We start from the raw sequence: 20588 nt of genomic DNA, 5'->3' as shown, positions 1-20588 counted from the left end.
CAGAGGGTGCTCACTGTCTACCCAGGATGTATGATCAGGGGCATCCTGGATCCCTGAGTGTCCAGTGAGGATGCCATCCTTAGGACCTGCACTCCTGCTGTCCCTCTGGCATTGTGACCTGCTCCCTAAGCAGCAGGTTGAAAAGAAGGAAGAAAATTAGAAAGAGGACTAAAAGGTAATAAAGGAGGAGAGAGATAATGGAAAAAAAATAAAAAAGGAAGAATGAAAGACAAAATGGAAGGGCAAAAGAAATGAATTCTTGGGTTCTTCCTCCATTATCTGAAGGACAAAAACCTAAATTGGACCCAGAATGGACAGATTGGACTAAGAGGGGGTTGTTTCCTCCATAAGGGGAGTGAATTCCAACTCTACAGAGGGACTCAGAAAACATCAATCCAATCCAGGCATAGCACAGACTCCCTGGGAGGTAGTGGAGGGTGAGGGGATGTGTGGGAGAGGTGGAGAAGCAGCCTGTCCCCAAACAGCTAGTGAAGACCCAGAAATGGAAGGTTTCAGACTCAAAATCTGACTGTGTGAAATGGACCCTCCTCTGTCCTGGGGATATTTTACCAGGAGATATGACACTTTGCAGTAGAAGAGGCCTCTCCTTAGGACCCCAGGAGCTCCCCTCGAACTGTAGCTGTCACTGCCCCAACTTATTCTCCATGAGAATTTCAGATTCTTTGGCACCAGGACAGTGACTTCTGCCACCCCACTGCCTGGCCCAGGACTCTTCCCATTGACCCACTTTAGTGATTCCTTCATTCATTCAGTCCTTTGTTGATTCCTTCACTCATTCAGTAAGACACACACACACACACACACACACACACACACACAAACACACACACACACACACACACACACACACACACACACACACACACACTCATGCAGAAATGCTGGAAAGTCATTTTTATTTGGTCATCATTAGATGAGGATCATCTGGAGGATGAAAATTACTGAAGGAAAGACCAAGGGATCTGAGGGTTACTTCGGCCATTGGCTAGTTCCACCTGGCCCCCATGGGCAGTTCACCTCACCCCTATTACAGCTCCCAGAAATCTCTGAAACAGGCCTCTTTCTCCTCCCTGGATCCTCTTTGCCACTAGTTGTTATCAGGGTTCTCTGACCCTCTCCTCCAGGCACTGGTCCCTTCAAGACTGATTTCGTTGGTTCCTCTTCTGGTTCTGTGGTGGCCTTCCTCATAGGGTGACTTGACTCCGGACTACAAGGAAAGGGAGAAAGTGAATGGCTGAACAAGGAACCTGGCTCTAATGTGGCCAAGAAGAGGCTATGCAGAGGGAAGAGGAAGATTCATACCTGGGCAGGAATATGAGCAGACCTTGCTCTGAAGAGAGCTCTCTATTCCCAGGGACATTCCAGGGATGTAGATGATGCTGGGATGGTAGTCAGGAGAGAAGTTGAAAACTCTCATAAATGCTCCTGTTGGAGTCCAGGATGGGAGTATGCCTGGCCTAGGCCAAATTCCTCTTTATATCTCCCCCAGTCAATCACTGAACAATAGGCCTGACCTTACAACATTCTGGGATGCCATTGGAGATTTGCATCTTCTCTCCTCACATCACTGGGTCCTTACTGTCCTCCTTGCCACCCTGGGGTCTATGGTGACCAGCCCCTGTAGAGGGTCTTTTAAATCCCTGGATCAGCTCATGTCCCTCCTTTCCCTTCAGTCAAAAGGTAGAATCTATTATTTTTAAAAGTCACTTGGCATTTTAATGTAGGCAACATAAGTCTACAAAGAGAGATTAAAAGCAATTGTGGTATTAAATTTATAGACAGATTTGGTTCTCAAATTCAATCGTGTTTGGTTGTCTATGCTGAATAAAAATGCAACCATTCATGATAAAGAATTAAAAAAGCAAAGGGATAGACATTTTGAAACCAACAGTCAACATTTTTTGCAATGAATAAGCATATGAAACATTCTAACTTAAAGAAACTACAAAAGGAGAATGTCCACTTTGCATTCTATTTGACATTATTCTAGAAATGTTACTTAAGGCATGATAGAAACAGTAAAGCAATGATCACTAAGACGGAATCATCACTAGTATCGCTTACCGTTGCAGAGTGTAAGATGTGTTGCTAGAAAATCCAAAAGTGCTGACCAAACCCACCCCCAAAACAGGGGAATGATGAAAATATAAAATAGAATATGTAATATCACCTAAATAATCTGTATTTTTATATATTGCCAATCAAGAATTCATGAAAAGATAAATATCATTTCAAGTAGTGACAAGACCATTTCATATACAGACACACACACACACACACACACACACACACACACGCACACACGCACATACACAAACGCTCATATAAAGGCCTGTGATGTCTTTGGTGAAAGGAACTCTGAGTAAGGAAACACCCCTCAACGACAGTGATTGGCAATGATTCTAGACTTTGTCGCTTTTATAGAGACCAAAATAGCCTATAGCAATCTACTAATGGTACATATCAATATTTTACCTTGTCAACTTCATAAAAAATATTTACAAAGATAATGAGAAAATGGTTGTGACCAAAATCTTTTAGAGGGGGTAGGATACGCCTGACAACTAGTGAAATAAAAAGTAAAGAATGTCTTGATGGAAAGATAAAAATAGATTGGAACATTTTGAATTTTCAGGTACTTGGAGGACATACAGGGCACAATTGTGAATCATATGTTTTTTCCCTATTAAAACAAAAAAGTAATAAATATTTGGAAATAATGCTAGCAAAGATGATAATTGAAACCACCAGAATGAAAGATACTTTCAAAAAAGGAGATAGAAGGGAGGAAAGGGAAAGTGGGGGGTAGGGGTGGGAGGAAGTAACAATAAAACAGCTAAGGGGGAAAGAGATAATGGAGAGCTTGGAAGCTGTGATAGTTTATACAATTTTCTCTATGTTCATCATACTTATGGTTTTTTAGAGGAAAAGAATTTTATATCACATTCATAGAACCCAATTTCTTTAGCCATTTTCCAGTTTCCCAGCTACTCTCATTTTTTAATCATCTTTGCCCATTTGTTATATATCAGGTAAAATGTCACATTGGTTTTACTTGCATTTCTCTTATTTGTGGTTTGGAACACTTCTTTCATGTGGTTGTTAATATTTTTCAGATCTTTTGAGAATTATTCATAGTTTGACCACTGAGAAAATGGCTTTCTGTTCTCCACTTCTGTTAGTTGGTTAGCAACCTTGAGTATCAAATGTTTATCAGCAAAATAAGATATAAAATATTTTCCTTGCTTTTATCATTGTTTCTTTCTCTTGCTTGGATTAAGAATGAATTACTATCTCTATCTCCAAATGGCAAATGATTGTCTTTCAATTCTTTTATGTCATGATTTATTTGCTTACATTGAGAGTAGAATTATAAAGGTGAATCAAGTTGGCATCTTTTTTAGAGGGCACTGAGTAAGAGTTAGAAAACTGATTCTATCCTTTTACCTAAACTCCCATTATCAAAGAATTAGGCAAATGTATAAAGGTCTATCTGTGCAATACTATTTTAATTGCTTATCTTTGCTATTGAAAAACTGGAAAGAATTTACGTTTGAAATGGTGGAGGAATGATTGAGCAATCTGTTCTGAGTGGAAAACGCTTTATCGAACACTTATTATGTGCTAGCAGGTTATGTGCCAGAGATACAAATACAAGAAGGAAGACAGTTCCTTCCCATAAAGAGTAGACAATTGATGAAGGGCCATGAAAGAGTGCAAGGGCCAGGCATATGGTTAGGAGAGTCGTGGCTCAAGTGATGTATGTGATGGTTTCAGAAACAAGGATGTAAATGAGAAGGGAGGAAGTGTGAATGCCAGTCAGATCCTGAACTGCCATATGGTATAAGGAAGTCAGCCTCATATTATTATGCTATTGCAAAGGGTAAAAAGAAGAAATAGAACACATATGGCTTCAAAATAAAACTCTATTGCGAAGAAAGCAGAAGCAGAGATGCATATACCCATACACACACCTACATAGACACACACAGACTTAGACACTTCTAGAGGATATATCTTTTCTGGTCAAATTTTTTCCCTGCTCTTATTCCTTTTTGTTTTCCACAGGGAAGCATGATCTCTTTCACTTGCTTCCATTTAAGGTGGACCAAAGGATAATTCTTGGCTTATTGATTGGTAAACTACTGTTATCTTCTGCTTACATTTTTCTAGAATTTTTGTGCCCTTATTCTGATTGGTTATCTCTCAGGAACAGAACCTGGCTAGGCTCTGTCCCAGTCCCGGGGCTAAACCAATGATCATGGTGAGGGGATTGGGGAGAAAAGTGACCCATTCTCTTGTTACTTACTGGGCCAGCCGTGGCAACCATTGTAGAAGAAAGTCCTGCAGATTGTGTGATGTTCTTACAAGGCATTTCATGGAGATCTTGGAGTCTATCCTGGACACCTGTTTTTTCTGAAGATGGCATAAGAGTAAAAGAGCCACTTGACATACTTTGAAAGACAGCATCTCGTAATTCTTCTCCAAGTTCCATAGACTCTTCTGACTGCCCCCCAGGGATTGCTCCTGTGCTGCCACGTGCCCCACTTGACTTGTTTTCATAGAAATAGTCACTCTGCTCATCATCAGCTTGTCTTCCCTGATCACTGGCAAACAAACCATCATCAGTGCTGCTGAGGCTGCTTATGTCACTGTCACTCAAGATGGCATCTGAACCTTTTTGTTCCGCATATTCCATGGTATCCTGATTGACTGGGACCAAGTCTTCCCTTTTACTCACCATTGCACCATCTTGGATTTTCAGTCTTGGTCTAGAGCTGTTTAATTTTCTTTTGCGTTTGTTGTTACTGAACTCCTGGTGTTGGTAAGATTTCCAGTCAATGTCCATTTCTTGTTCTCCATCTTCAGGTTGTTGAGTCAGAGTCAGTGGGGTAGATACTTCAGATGGTTGATCTATTTCCATGCAGGTTACCTTTCTTCTTCTACGATGAGCTCTTTTAGCTATATTATCTACAGCAGGATGTGACACATGCCAGAAAGAGCATTCACCTGTAATATTATCTAGGCTGAATGATGACCTTGGTTTTGGTATGAACATGTAGTCATCAGAATCACTGTGATCTTTCTGCTCCGTCTTCTTCTTCCTCTTTATCTTCTTCTTCTTCTTCTTTTTCTTCTTCTTCTTCTCCCTCTTGTTCTTCTTCTTCTTCACCCACTGAATCTTCTCCTTCTGGCTCTTTCCCAATTCCTCTAAAGTGGAATCGGAACCATCACTTAAACAGGGGCCTGTCTCCGACGGAGGATGTGTATTATCTGATCGCCGCGTTTTCCTCTTCCTTTTCCTTGGGGGGCTTTGTGGTGGACAAGCCATACTTTGGGAGTGATCTCCTGGGTCGGCTAATCCTCCTTCGGTTTGTTTCAAGCTTTCATGTAGGGCTGAGAGGAGATCAGGAACCAGTTCTTCCATGGTTCAGCTAAAATGGCAGCTGGGCGTGGCTGGAACTCTAATCCATTGTCTCCAGAAAGCCGGAAATTTAAAGAAATACCGGCACTTTAATGTGAGGCTCAGGCTCCAGCGAACTCTCCGGGTCCAACTCCGGCTCCAGGTTCTGGGATCTGGCAACAGAACAAGAAGACCTTCTGCCGTATAGGTGGAGCATTTATAGAGGGGTCTCCGGAAGCAGCGGCTTAACCTACGATTTAGTTTTTAAAATAGGTTCCCTAGGGCCCCCTTGTCCCTAAAACGAGGACAAGAAATAATAGTGGAACCAGTTGGGAAGCATGAACTAAAAGGCTGCCATCCTGAAATGTGAGCTTCTGTTCTGGGACAGGGCCCAGGGACGGGTCTCAAGTGGGTTCTACCTGAAAAAGACCAAGGGTCCCTAGAGACATTAACATCATCCTTTGAATGAATGAAGCAATTTCTCCGCGTAAATCCCTGGCAAGAATAGATGGGAGAGGAGATGAGAGAGAGAGGAGACAGAAAGACAGAGAGAGAGAGAGACAGACACATTGATATTCTCTTGAAACTTCCAGGTCATACTAACACAGCCTTCATTAATGGCAGACATGATGAGAGATGGTGTCCACATTCCTCACCACCACCATCATCATCATATCCTGCCTACCTGCCAACAAGCATAGAGTAAAAAGCTGTGGGACTGGCAGTAGACCCACGACCCCAGAACACAAGGCCTGCTTTCCTCGGAGTCCTCAGTCTTCATTCAAGAAATTAGAGCAGGGTCCAGCTGTCCCCACCAAGTGTCACCTAGAGAGAGGTCAGGGAAAAAGCCAGTCCACTTGAAAGGGCACAAACCCCTGTGTGGGACGGTAAGAGGGGCCAGTAGGTGACAGGACAGTCACGTTTCTACAACCCTAAATCCACCCCTGAGCAGCACAGCACAGGGTTATCCATTTTCATCCAAGGAAACTTGCCTGAAATAACTTGGAGCCATTATTTTAAGATATGGATTCCATCTCAAGGGCCTCAGACTTCCAGAGGACACTGATCCATAGGTGCTTGCAGAGCCTGGAGGCCTGCAGCCCTGACTTCAGCACTTGGGAGTGTCCAGACTTCAACCAACCCTGACGTCCTCCCTCTTCTCCAGATCATCCTCGATTATTGGGACCGACCTCTATCGAACATTGCATCTGACTAGCTCAAAATCCACGAAATCCATTGGTTTATGATGCCAGAGCAAAAGGATGAGGCTAGACCAAAATCCATGGAATCCATTTTTTATGATGCCAGAGCAAAAAGGATGAGCCAATTAATGAAAGGCAGTTGAACATTTCAGTGGAGAAAACACTATGCCTGGGGTCAGGAAGACCTGAATCTAAATCCATCTTCAGACCCTTCTTAGTTGTTTCACCTTGAATAAAAATTGTCATTTAACTTCCCTCTGCCTCAGTTCACTGGAGACAGAACTAGCAAAGCATTTCAATATCTTTGCCAAGGAAATTCCCTGTACTATGGTCCACAGGATTACAAAGAGATGGAAACAACATCAACACCACTCAGTTTAATGAATTATTCAAACACACAGACACAAACACAAACACACATACAAAACCAAAGTTAGCTTAGATTTCTTTTTATGTAAAATAGGGGATTCAATTTGTAAATGGTTTTAACCCTTATTAAAGCATTTTTAAACAATTAGAAATCAGGCAGAAAGAGTCCATGAACTTCTCTTTGTCTACCTTCCATTTTATCTTTGCAAAATGCCCAAAGACAGAAATTCATCAAGAAAGGAACTGTAAAGAGAAAGACAAAAGAGTTAAAGCATATAAGACTTTGTCTATGGTATCCATGACCTCAATACCATTTTCATCCCCAAGGTCTGGCCTCCACTTCAACTTTTAAGGATTCTACCAGCCTGTAATTGATTGGGAGAATATCAGTTACTCTTTAACTAAACCATGTCATTCTTGAAGGCTTACAGAAAGTAGAATGGTTCATCTGCCCGGGTTTTGCTAGCCACAAACTCCCTTTTTTATAGCTGTCCTGAGTGAGCCTGGAGCTTGTTGCTGTCCAGCAAGCCCCCTACTGAGCAAGGAGCTGCCTTGGTGAGCACACTGCTGTCCCTTGAATCTGTCCTGCCAGCCTGGCTGTTTTGGGGACTCATCCTTTGGGGGGATGGCATGCAGGTCCTAGAGACATAAAATATTTTAATTCATTCCTTGACTTTTATAGACCCTCTAGCAAAGGGGAAAAGGAAATCTCTGGGGCTGCTGGTCGCCTCCAGGAGGAAGAGTTTTGGTCCAAAAGCTCAGGAAGAGTCTGACACTGCTGAGTAACTGAACAAGAACTGTAAGAGAAGAAAGGGAAGTGCTGACATTGAAGCAGCTCAGCATCTGGACCCTCAATTTCTTATTCCTATAGTTGGGGAGAGGGGAATTGGGGAAGCCTACAGGACAGCTGGTAGGTGAACAGTGACCCCCCTGGTATGAATACTGAAAAAGGGGCAATGATGTCTCTGCCTCATGCACACCCTTTTGCAAGGACCCCTTACAAGTGAAGGTAGTGGGGAATAATTACTGGTTTCTATTCTTTCCTTGAATTCAGTGTCAGCAATTGTTGTTCCTTTGGGAGATGTGTGGAGGGGTCCTACTTGTTCCATGTGAATCAGGTGCAGAGTGGTCTCCTGGTCCAACCCCAGTGGGAATTTCTCCTTTGGAAGGTGGAAGAGCAAGATCAGAGGTAAGGTGGCAGGTAGAAGAGGGGAGTATCAGGATTCAAAATGTTGGAGCTGGGGAAAGCCTGGTCAGCCTGAAGGTGGTGGAGGAGGTGCCTGGGGTAGGTATTATGGAGGTGTGGGCATGCAGGGTAGGGGGATCAGAATGATCAGGGAGGGTTGGGGTTATGGGGTAGGGAGGTGGAGGCACTGAGGATAAAGATCTCTGGGATACATCTTGCCCACTTGCCTCCTGTGCCAGTCTACTCACCTGCTTCCACCATTTCAGATAAGGTCCATCTTTGTCCATTAGGTTCCATGCCCTGTATCCAGTGAGACTATTAGCCTGCAATGGGTCCCCAGCTTGTACCAGTCACTGCGCTAGGCTCTTGTACAGGCAGAAAAACCACAAATACTTAGTCCCTCTCCTATCGGTGGTATCACCTGATGTGACGAATGGAGTGATGATGGTAAAGAGAAGAATTAGATAGAACCCGCCCTGGTCCCCCACACCATAAACAAGAAGCACCTTAGACCCCCCCTCTCCCCCACAGCTGCCAGGCCATTGAATAGAACACGTAGCCTGGGGCTTTTAAGCTGTCCCCTTCTATTGCTCACACAGTGCAAACTCTTGTTTGATACGTTCTCTTTTATGTGACCATTCTGTGGATTTCCCAGAAAATCTGGAAATAATAGAGTCTAGTGAATATTTGACCAATAGAAAAAGCTTTCAGGCAGCACTTCTGATTCTGTGGCCTTCCTGTCACTCCTCTGAACTGCGGAACAAGCATCAAAATGAGTCCTTGTCCAATTTCAGGCACCCAGAACAAAGCAGAGGGAGCTCCTTGTTCACTCAGGCCATGTCATCAGGGACATCCTGGATTCCTGAGTCCAATGAGGAAGCCATCCCTAGGAACAGCTCTCCAGGTGACACTCAGTCCTTGTGACCTGCTGCCTGACCAGCAGTGGGAGCTGCTATGAACCTAAACATCCCTGATACTCCTTTTCTCCTGGGGCAAATCCTTACAACAAAACTACCTCTTTGACTTTTTTGCTAAAATAATCAATTCCAATATTTGTTTTATACCTTTGAACCCAAGGTAGGAAGAATTAAAGACATTTCATTTTCCTACATTCACTGGTATCAGATAAAAGGTGCTGTAGAACAAGGATTATTAGGGAAACAAATGGAAGAAAAGAGAAAATATAAAAAATTCGTAATTATTTTAACAGTGTTTTCCTGTAATAATCATGATCTAGAGATTACCATCCCCAAAATGTTATTCACTACTTTTTAACAAATTTCTCTTAGGGTTTCTCTGCATTGGAAGGCTTTCTCATTGGATCAAACCAAACACTCCTAATGTGAGAGAAAGCAATGTGTTCTGGGGGTCTCAGAGGTGGGTTGAACAAAGTTCTTCCATGGATTAACCCCCTCCCCCAAAGCAACATTACCCTCATCCCTGCCCGTGTCACATCTGCATAGATACTTTAATTTGCCACCTTACAATCAGCACCTCCTGTCCCAGCATTTGAAAGCTCCCTTCTCTGATGGAGAAGATGCCACCCCCACTTTCTCCCACCCTTTAAACTTTCCTGTCCAGCCTGACCCTAGTTTTCCTGCTGCTTCTTTGGCTGGTGAGAAGCTGGCCTCTCAGATTCTTTGTTTTTTATACTGGCTCTACTAGGAATGTTGGGGGAAGGCCTGGGATTTAAAAAGACTTTGGCCACCTGGCCGCCCCTACTATTATGATTATTTTATTTTATTTTGTGGTTTTTTCTTGGTTTTGTAGGGCAGTGGGGTTGGGGTGGCTTGCCCAGGGTCGCACAGCTGGGTGATTTTGGGGTTTCTGGGGCCAGATTTGGGCTTGGCTGCTCCTGACTCCAGGCCCGGTGCTCTGTCCAGTGTGCCACTCAGCTGCTTCTATTATTTATTATTATTATTATTATTATTATTATTTATTTTTTCCTCTTTCCTTTACTTTATTGCTCATGAGGTTCTATATTTGGGGGGAGGCAGTATTATGTTTACTCTTAAACAAGAATATTTTTATAATGTAATAATAAAAAAACATTTGTACAAAACTAAAATAAATATAAATTAAAAAGAAGTAGAAAAATAGAAGTCTGTGGTCTCTCAGTTTACTGTCCCTGCAGTTGGGGAGTGTGTGTGCGGGGGCATCAAGTAGGTTAGCTAGGGAGGGAAAGAGAGGCCTTGACCACCTACCTGGGTGCTCTGGGCGGTCTTTGACTGTCACATGGATGCTCGTGGTTCAGAATCCACTCACTGGTTTAACTTCAGGGAGAACAGTTTGTGGCCCTCAGAATTGGGGGTTTACTGGATTAATTCATTCTGTCATGAGCTCAGGGTAGCCTTTGCTCCACCCCAATGAGGAGTCTGGGTATTTCTCACCCCAGCCATGGGAATGCACAAGATTAAATGGATCCTTCAGCAAGTGAGGGACAAACCCCAGCAGAGAGATGGCAGGGATGGGTGGGGCATACGCAGGATTCAGAAAGGAAGAGGGGACCACTTCCTTGGTTTGGATTCACCAGGTTCAGGGTGATGGATGAGCAGATGCAACAGATGTTATATGGGCCTGGGGGTTCATGGGGTCAGGAGGCATGAACTGTATGGGGTGGTGGAGGTGGAGGCAGTGGAGAAGAAGGAAGGAGGAAGCCATCTGCCTCCTCATACTGCCTTGTGACCATCTCATTTCTATCCTCCTTAACCTTTTATCCTCTCCATCCTTGACTTGGATATACCTTAACTTGGAAGCAGTCAGACTGGGATACCCAGAAATCTAGAATCCCATTTACACTAAGGTGACTCTTTGCTTAATGGGGGGGGACGGAAGGGTAGATGGAATCACAGCTGATCCAGAAGGAGGAGATGAGAATTCCTCTTAGAGCAAAAGACCCTTTCAACCCTGGGCCAAATGGGCAGGGTTTCTGCTTCAGGAAGGTGGAGCCTGAGCAGAACCATGAAGGCAGGGAATGACTCTAGGCCAACATCATCAACATGCAACCCAACTCCCACACTGTGCCCAGCCAGGGCAAGTCCTATTTTGGGGCTTGGGAAGGACAGAGAGATCTCTTGCTTTCCACATTTGAAAAATGTTGTTTCAGTTTGCTGGGAGATCAGCAGACATGTCTGATTTGCAGGGAAGTCATGGCCGACCCTCCACCCCCCACGCATCATGGAGGCCCATAAACTGGTTGTAGGTGAGGTCTAGGAGAGCACATTCATCTCAATTGTCATTAAAAATTTGGTTTTCTGAAGATAAAAAAGGACTTATTGGGAGTTTGGAAATTAGACATTTGAGGAAATAGAGGCTTCTCTGAACTCTGACATCACTCTCTCTCTAGGGATGAGATAGTGGCAACGTCACCTGACTGTCCTCATGGATGGACCAAACTCAGACGGCAATCAGGGAAGGATGCCAAGTGTAGCCTGGATTTGGCCACTGGTCTGCCCTATGTGAGAGCAGGTCCTCACTGGTGTCGTGTCTGAGGAGGGGGAGGAGGGTGTGGATACAGAAGAGGGAGGGATTTCAGACAAGTCAGATCAAGCCCCTCCCTCCATAGAGGCCTAAGCATGAAGGATGGTTTGAGGGGTGGGTGTTTCACCAAAAAGATTGATCAGGTACCTCCTGGAGCTCTTAGTGTAAAGACCAAAGCCATCCCTAGGTCTGTTTCTCAAGTCCAAGGGATCATGGAATTTTTTCAGACAATGGAAATCTGCAGCATTGATTGCAGTTCTCCTGCCTAGATCTCCATCCATCCCAACACTAGCCCTGCCTTGACAAACATCCATGACATGACTAGAGAGGTGTCAGTCTGAAAGGAGAGGAGACGGGAAGTTTATTGAAGAATTTGTCCTTAATGCAACCAGAAATTGGGTTTTGACATAGTTTTATCATTTGTATCATTTCTGGTAAAGAAGGGGCAACAATTTCGATATGGAGTTTTTAACCCCTTACAAGAGGAATCCAAGGAATTTTGTTTCTCCTTTCAAGGCCAACAAAAGTCCAGAGAAATGGAGTTTTTGTAGAAATTGCTCAAATTACAGGGAAAAGGGATGATATTTTAAGGAAAAAAATATTTGAATCACCCTGTCCTATGATATGGAGTTTGCTGTCAGACATTGCTCACCTTCTCTCTCTGGGTGTCTCTCCGTGTCCCTCTGTGTGTCAGTATGCCCCTCTGGGTCTGACTGTGTGTTCCTCAATATGTCTGTCTGTGTGTCCCTGTTTCTCCCTGCATACACCTGGCATCTATGTGCCCAATACAGGCTGATGGTCTCACTGGTTGCTGGGCATGGCACCACATGGTCAAAGCTGGACCTTACCTAGACTTGTAGCAGCAGGTGAGAAGACTGGCAGAGCCTGCACAGGGACAAGACTTGATCCTGCTCCCTTCATCCTCACTGCCTCCTTCTCCCCACCCTCGTACCCCTATCTCTCCTTGATCATTCTGCTCTTCTGACCTGCCCCCAATACAAAATCTCCTCAAGGATCTCCTCTAGCCCTTTCAGACTTATGGACCCCAAATAAAATTCCCTACCCTCTAATCCTACCCACGGTCCACCCCTCGCCTCTAGCTCACATCTGCACTTCCCCCTCCTCTTCCTGAAATAGATCTTCTGTCTGGGACAGGTTCACAAATGGGGAGCCAGGATGTCCGCCCAAGTCTCCCCAGCAGAGGAACCCTAAATTCTTCTCACAATTAATTCCTGACAGAATGGATTGGAGAACAGAATCCAGCTTTTGTCTCCTCTTGGATTCATTCCATCTGGAATTCTGGAAAGGCTTCTTTGTGTCTCGTGGGGGAGGGGGTGGATCCCCTTGGCCCACCATGAGCACCTGCAGGGCAGATCCACTGCCTGGCAGTAGGAGGAAACAACTCTGAGAGGAGATGGGGTGGCCAAGGAGGAATATTGAGGGAGGGGGAGGGGGATAGGAACAGAATGTCGGGAGGGGGACTGTTGTTGTTTCTGAACCTGTGTCTTGAGGTTGAGGCACAATGGATGTGCAAGTTAGGGAAAACAGAATGGCCCTGGAGATAGGGATTCCGGGGGAGGAACGATCCTGAACCTGCCTTGCCCAAACACCCACCCTCCCACCCCTCCCCATCATCACAACCCCGGGCCAGATACTCTTTGACCTTGCAGTGTCATGGCCTGCAAGCCCTTAGAGCACAGGCATGACCTGGGAGCAGGTGGAAATACCTTGGTGCTCATCAGATCTAGGCTAACTGGCATGAAAAGCTATCTCAGGCCAGAGGAAGGTATTACTATTCAGCCACACCTGGGCAAGTAGGTGCCAGACTGAAGGGGCACCTGAGCAGAAATAGGGGGAAAAAAGCAGGAAATAATTCTCCAGCTTCCCTCCATCAAGTGACCCAACCACCTGCCCATATCTCCCGTCTCTTTCCTAGCTTGTGGCCTTAAAGTCCTAGTGAAGAGGGGGCAAGGCTGGCCTTCTGATGCATAGAAATGTGGGCATAGGCACATTATTGTAAAATTTTTTATTGGACACATCTCTTCATTTACCTGTGACACTATCTAAAACAATTAGCTAAACTTGCCGTGAGAACTTTTTGACCATCAAAGGGTCGACTGTGGAAAACATGGAGAAATATCATATTTTTTACGTCATCCCACGAAGGGGAGGCCTCCATGTCGTTTTTTTTTTTTTTAGGTTGTTGCAAGGCAAAGGGGGTTAAGCGGCTTGCCAAAGGCCACACAGCTAGGTAATTATTAAGTTTCTGAGACCCGATTTGAACCCAGGTACTCCTGACTCCAGGGCCTGTGCTTTATCCACTATGCCACCTAGCCTCCTGAGACCACCATGTCTTGAAGGCGTACTTTCATCTTTCCCTGTGGTTGTTGATATTGTTTTAGATTCTGTGTCTCATTGCTTGCTCTACAATCCAGCCCTTTTTTTGTGTCCTGCATGCTTTGCTGGTGTAAAATCAAATGGTCTTGATATGGATTACAGTCTGTGGGGAAATTAGTCTAATACTCAGAACCCCACTAAAGGAACCCCCTGCTGTGAAAAGGCCAGTGTTGTGTGAATTGTGTGTTTATGTATACTTCTCTGCACCCATGTAGTTTTGGACGGTGGTGGATCTCTCAGCCTTCATGCACTGTTTCTCCACCATGTTCCATTCCCTACTTTTAAAATTGGTTGTGTAAGGATGTTCAGGAACTTGTCATTGAACCCATGATTGGACACTCTGCTGTGAGCTGTTTTCCTTGACCACCATTTATGTTGCACATTCATTTCACTTCGCCTTGGTGTCCATATCATGTTCTTTGGGCCTTTTCCTTTCTTTCCTTTTGTCCCAAAGATAACTTTCTTGCCTTAGTTAAAATTGGCTGAGTCACAAATCCTCTTCTAACCATCTCCACCAAGTCACAGTTACTGTGAATATTTTTGATGCTTTATACCTTGAAATTGCTTTGAGGCTTTGGGTTTACCCTCCTTTTTGTCTACCCCATGTAGGAAAAGGAAAGTTAAGGAACCTATGGTGAAAGATTTCCCAGGTCTGACCCCAGTCCTGGACCAACCCCCTACCATGAGTGTATGTTCAAAATGGAATATTTGCTTCAGCTTTATCATGTCTACTTTCAACCCTATCAGGTCTTCTTTTCTAAAACCTTCCTTCCCCCAATCAAACATACAAATACATAGATAAATTTCCATGATTCCAGACTTGAAAGGTTTGTAGCCCTAATGCTGTGAAAATGCCCCAAGTTTGCAATGGGGGTATCAACTTCTTCCTTTGGGATTCTTTTTGGGGAGATTCAATCCTGTTGCTTCTGTTTGCTTTGGATTCCTGCTTGCATGTAGGATTCAAGACATCCATGGAACATTATCAGAGGTTCATATCCAATAGTTAATTTGCACATTCTTGGTATGACCACATTACTCCACAGTGAGATTTCTGATTGTACATCCCGCTCCTTTTCCCTGGGAATTCAATTTGGGCCATTAGGGCCTCTGGCTAAAAGAGCTTCTAGAACATGAACAGCTGAATGGGAAAAACCTGGTGAGAAGTAACAGATTTTGTACGTTATTCAGGGAAAGGGAGGCCTCTGGGTTTTGGGGGGATCCTTCCATTTTTGGTTTTTCTTGTGTGTGTTGTTGTAGCTATTGCTTCTCCTTGCTTAGTCTAAATGCCACTGCATTCAGGGCTCCCAAATGCTTTGCTAGTATACCATGGAACGGTTTTGGTCTGGAATATAGTGTATGGACAGATTAATCTGGTTCTATGGAACCCTTTAAAGGAACCCCCTGCTTTGAATGAGCAAAGGATGGGTGAATTGCATGTTTTTCGACCCTTATCTGGTAGTTATTTTTGAAGGTGGTGTATCTTTCAGCCTTCCTGCATTCTGTTTCCACCTTGCTCCATTCCCTGTTCTTCAGACTGCTTCTGTATGAATTTTCAGTAACTTGAACTCGAGTCTATGATTGGAGTCCCTAATCTTAATACTTGCTACAATGGGGGTTTGTGCCTTAGATTCATCCTGTTTTTGTTAGTTTCAGCCTGATCCGGTATTCTGTTCTAACACCTTCTTACTTCTAGGCCCAGAGCCAGGGCTCAGGGGGTGGAGCCAGGTTCAGGGTCAGGGTGTTGAACCAGAGCTTGGGGGGTGGCGAGTGGAGTTTAGGGCTGGGTGGGCGTGCCAGGGCTGGGGGCCAAGACAATAACTTCCTCTATTATTTTGTCTGATGAGTCAAAGACTATTTCACAAAGGCCCAGGAAGAGGCAGGTAGGGGGTGCTGCAGGGAATACAACTCTGGCCCCGTAGTCTGCAGGCCCTGATTTCAAATTCGCATTTGAATACTTAATCCTCATTGCCAGTGGGGGCCATGCACTTAGCACCTCGGCTTCGGAGGAGATCTCTCACCCCCAGAAGTGATCTGAATCTGCCCTGAGAGGTAGCACCGAGCTTTGCTAAACTATTTGCACTGATGAGCTTTAGGGTTTCAGTTGCCTCTAGATGGGTACCAAGTGCACCTGCTCAGCCTGTAAAATGGGTAATCCCTCCTTATTCTCAGATTCCAGATCTGCCCCTGCTGTCATTCCTTCAGAAGGCAGGTCCATGTTCTCCTCAACCATTCTCAGCATTTGGCTTTCCAAAGTAACACTGAGCACAGCCATGTCACTTCTAGCCACCCTCAGGGTCCCTCTGCTAATAAAAGAGACTTCAGCAAAGGACTGTGGGAAGACTATAGGCTTTGGGAGTTCCCAAAGGAAAAGGTTCAAAACCAGGCTTTTCAACAGACTATTTCCTCTCTTACAGTTTTTCTCCTCACATGTCAATGTGAAGATTTGGAATTGAAAGGGAGCATCCACCTAGGAGGTCATCAGATCTGACCTAATTTTACAGGTGAACACCAACTAGAACAATATCCTCCACTGATATTCTAGTACACATCAAAGGTTCAATGCTAATATTGGAGAGATCGTCTACCCTGGACATGCTAGAGAACCATTCTGCCACACTTTTCAAACTTTACCTTTTTCATTTTTTTAATGTTCCCAAAGGTTAGGGAATGGGAGTGATCCAAACCAGTGATTTTATCCCTACAGGCATCTCCCTATAGGGAAAATTTGCTTAAAGTAGTTGATCAGGAAATTGCATGCAATATCCTTAATTTTGATGAGTTTAGCTCTCAGAGAGGGTGCCATGCCTTGTTTGGAGTTGCAGAGACAGGATGGGCCAAAGTCACATTCCCCCGAGTTGTTCCTGATTCCAAAGCAGACCCTTTAGCTACTATAACAGACTCCTTAAATCATTTTATCAGAATGGAGGAACTGTAGATATTTCCTGCCTATGGCCCTTTTAGGAATCACATAGAAAGCTCATGTGAATGACGAGTCGTTTGTCATCAGCTGTTCCCTTGTTTAGATAACTCCCTCCAGATAAACTCCTTACCTCCTCAGCATCCTTAGTTACCTTTCCTCTCAAATTAGAGGGCTGGAGGGTGTAGCCTACTCTAGGAATATCAAGGAACCTATGGCAGTAGCTTTTCTTACCTTCTTTGCTCCCATTGCTTTCAGCATCCTTTTGTGTATTATCTTTCCTTATTAGACTGTAAGCTCCTCAAGGGCAGGGAATAACTCTCCTTTTCTTATTTTTATCCTCAGCACTCAGCACTGTCTCTGCCACATAGAAGAACCCTAAAACACCCATATGGATCGTTTACTATCATTCAGGCCTTGTGATCAGAATGATTCTGTAAAGGCAAGTGAGTAGGAGGCTTTGCACAGCATCCCCCTTATTACAATAAACATAATTGTGAAAGTCGTGCCCCCAATCAATGGGTTGGGTATGGTCCTCTCTGATACCAAAGGAAGGCTGGGAATGGGCTACTGACTAGAATTGACCCATATCCACATGTTTGTTATTTGCAGGATTAAAAAATCCATCTCTTTTCAAATCGGTATTAACTGAGAGAAATGGACTAAACCATAGGTACAGAATTCTGATCACAAAAGGCAAAGGATACTGAAATCTCAGTTTAGTCTCTCACACTATAGAGGAGGATTAACCTGGAGTCCATGAATTTGACTTTTAAAATATAGTTCAATGGCTCCATTTTAGTATAATTGACTTCCTTTATAATGCCAAGTATTAGATTTTACCCGCATAGCCATGACTCTGAGAAGGGCTCCATTAATCTCACCAGACTCCCCAGGGGTTTAGGACCCCCAAAAGGTACAGAATCTCTACTTTAGTAGATTGCTCAATAATTTAATATACTTGTGATCTCATCAATGTGAGAATTTCCTCCAGATCTCAACTCATAATGTGCTAATGACTCTTAGCCATTTTATAGAGCAGGTTTATTGTATGACCAAAAGCTAAAGTGGGACCATGGAATGGAGAGAAAAAGGAAGTGATTTGGAGTTGGAAGGATTTAAATTCTAGCTACAAAACATACATTGTGATTTGGGTTCAGGTGTTTTCTGTGTGCCTTAGTTTCCTCATTTGTAAAATGAAGAATTTAAACCAATTCAATAAGCATATGTTAATCCAGGAATTATGCTAGATGCCAGCTTTCGATGCCATTCTTCTCCCCTAGTTCTCTTGATACCTAGCATGCTACTCTTACACCATTTTATTTCAGGAACCTCACTGAGTATCTGTGAAGCTCTTATGTGCCAAGGTCCTGGGTGAGACTCTGGGATTTAAAGACAACAGTGACATTGGCTCTGCCTTCAAGGAACTTACATTGTGATATGGAGACAAATTGAATGTAAATTTATACCTAATAAAAACAAGATGACAAGAAGGCATTTGTATGCATTTTTGTCAACCTCTCCTTGGTTGAACTCTAGAAGGGAGGTAAGAACAATGAGAAGGGAGACCAAGTCACTAGGCTTAAGAATAAAGAGATTCTTAGGAAACATGGAGAGACCACTTTCAATTCAGTAGTAAAAGCAGATACTAGCTTGTAATGGGGTGAGAAGAGAATGATGAAGTGGGGGAAACCAGGGGTTAGAAGGGCCATCAAATTTTCTTTGAGCTTTCTTCATTGATGAGTGTGTATTTACAGATACTAATCTTATCTACCAGGGGTAGCCATTTAAATAAACATTTAGTAAGTGTCTACTAAGTTTCAGGCACTGGTCTTCAAGATGGGGGATACAAAAAAAGCAAAAGATATGATAGAATGCTATTCTGTGATAAGAAGTGAAGAACAGGATGCTTTCAGTAAAACCTGGGAAGACTTACATGAGCTGATACAATGGAAAATGTTCTATATACAAAGTAACAGCACTGTTGGATAATGATCAGCAGTGAATGACCTACCTTTTCTCAGCAGTACTATGACCCAAGGCAACTTGGAAGGACTTATGGTAAAGAATACTATCCATGACCAAATCAGAGCTGATGGTGTCTGAATACAGAGTGAAGTTTACCTTTTTAAATTTTATTTCTCTTGAGGTTTCTCTTTTTTGGGGGGGAGGGGAAGCTTGGGTTGCTTTCACAATATGACTTATGTTTTATATGACTACACATTTTTATTTATTTGTTTTTACTTAAAGATTTTGAGCTTTACAATTTTTTACCCTACTCTTAATTACCTCCCCCCACCCCACACAAGGCAATTTGTCAGTCTTTACATTGTTTTCATGCTATACATTGATCCAAACTGAATGTGATATTCTTTTTTTTTTAGATTTTTTTGCAAGGAAATGGGGTCAAGTAGCTTGCCCAAAGCCACATGGCTAGGTAATTATTAAGTGTCTGAGGCCAGATTTATTCAGGTACTCCTGACTCCAGGGTGCTCTATGCACTGTGTCACCTAACCACCCCTCAATGTGATATCCTTAAGGAAGAAACAAAGTATAAGATATATCAAGATCACACAATAAAATATCAGTATTTTTTTCTAAATTAAAGGGAAAAGTCCTTGGTCTTTTTTCCAACTCCACAGTTCTTTCTCTGGATACAAGTGGTATTCTCCATTGCAGACAGCCCCAAATTGTCCCTGATTGTTGCACTGATGATAGACTCGTTCATCCCAATATTGATCATCTCCCCAATGTTGCTATTAGGGTATACAAACTTTTTCTGGTTCTGCTCATCTCATTTAGCATCAGTTCATGCAAATCCCTCAAGACTTCCCTGAATTCCCATCCCTCCTGGTCTCTAATAGAACAGTAGTGGTCCATGACATACATATACCACAGTTTGTTCAGCCATTCCCCAACTGAAGGACATTTACTTGATTTCCCAACCTTTGCCACCACAAACAGGGCTGCTATGAATAAGTTTGTACAAGTGAGGTTTTTACCCTTTTTCATCATCTCTTCAGGGTACAGACTCAGTAGTGGTATTGCTGGATCAAAGGGTATGCACATTTTTGTTGCCCTTTGGGAGCACTTCTAAATTTCTCTCCAGACAGGCTGGTTGAGTTCACAGCTCCACCAGCAATGCAATAGTATGATTAGACATTTTTGATCTATATCAAATGCTAGCTTGCAATGGGGTGAGAAGAGAATGAGGGATGAGGAAGCGGAGGAAATCAGTGGTTAGAAGGGCCAAAGTTTCTTTGAGCTTTCTTCATTGTTGAGTGTGCATTTACAGACACTAATCTTATCTACTAGGACTAGTCATTTAAATAAACATTTATCAAGCACCTACTAAGTTGCTTTCTCAGTGAGGGAGAACAGGGAGGGGAGATGGGAGAGAATTCAGAACTCAAAGTTTGAAAAATGATTATTAAAACTTGTTCTTACGTGTAACTGGGGGTAAATAAAAAGACATAAAAAAGCACATGGTAGTCCAGGCCTTCATGGAACTCACAATCTAATGGAAGGGGGCGATATTCAAAGATAATTTTCTAACAAATCCATGGTATTAAACAACAGTGATGACAACAACCATATATCACAATGTCTCTA

General features: G+C 43.4%; 1 protein-coding gene across 1 annotated transcript in view; it reads right to left on the bottom strand.

Moving 5' to 3' along the window:
- Positions 1-944: 944 nt before the first annotated feature.
- LOC141504120 (G patch domain-containing protein 2-like) overlaps positions 945-20588 on the bottom strand; it is a 64992-nt gene continuing 45348 nt past the window's right edge. The window contains 3 exon segments of the mRNA XM_074208955.1: positions 945-1228; positions 4331-5126; positions 5199-5598. Coding sequence (XP_074065056.1) covers positions 1109-1228; positions 4331-5126; positions 5199-5598 — 1316 coding nt within the window. The 3' untranslated portion in view covers positions 945-1108.

The sequence above is a fragment of the Macrotis lagotis genome, unplaced genomic scaffold (genome assembly GCF_037893015.1).
Source record: "Macrotis lagotis isolate mMagLag1 unplaced genomic scaffold, bilby.v1.9.chrom.fasta BILBYCTG135, whole genome shotgun sequence".
In the NCBI taxonomy this organism is placed as follows: Eukaryota; Metazoa; Chordata; class Mammalia; order Peramelemorphia; family Peramelidae; genus Macrotis; species Macrotis lagotis.
Note: the sequence above shows the minus strand (reverse complement) of the source record. Positions and strands in the feature narration are given on the sequence as shown.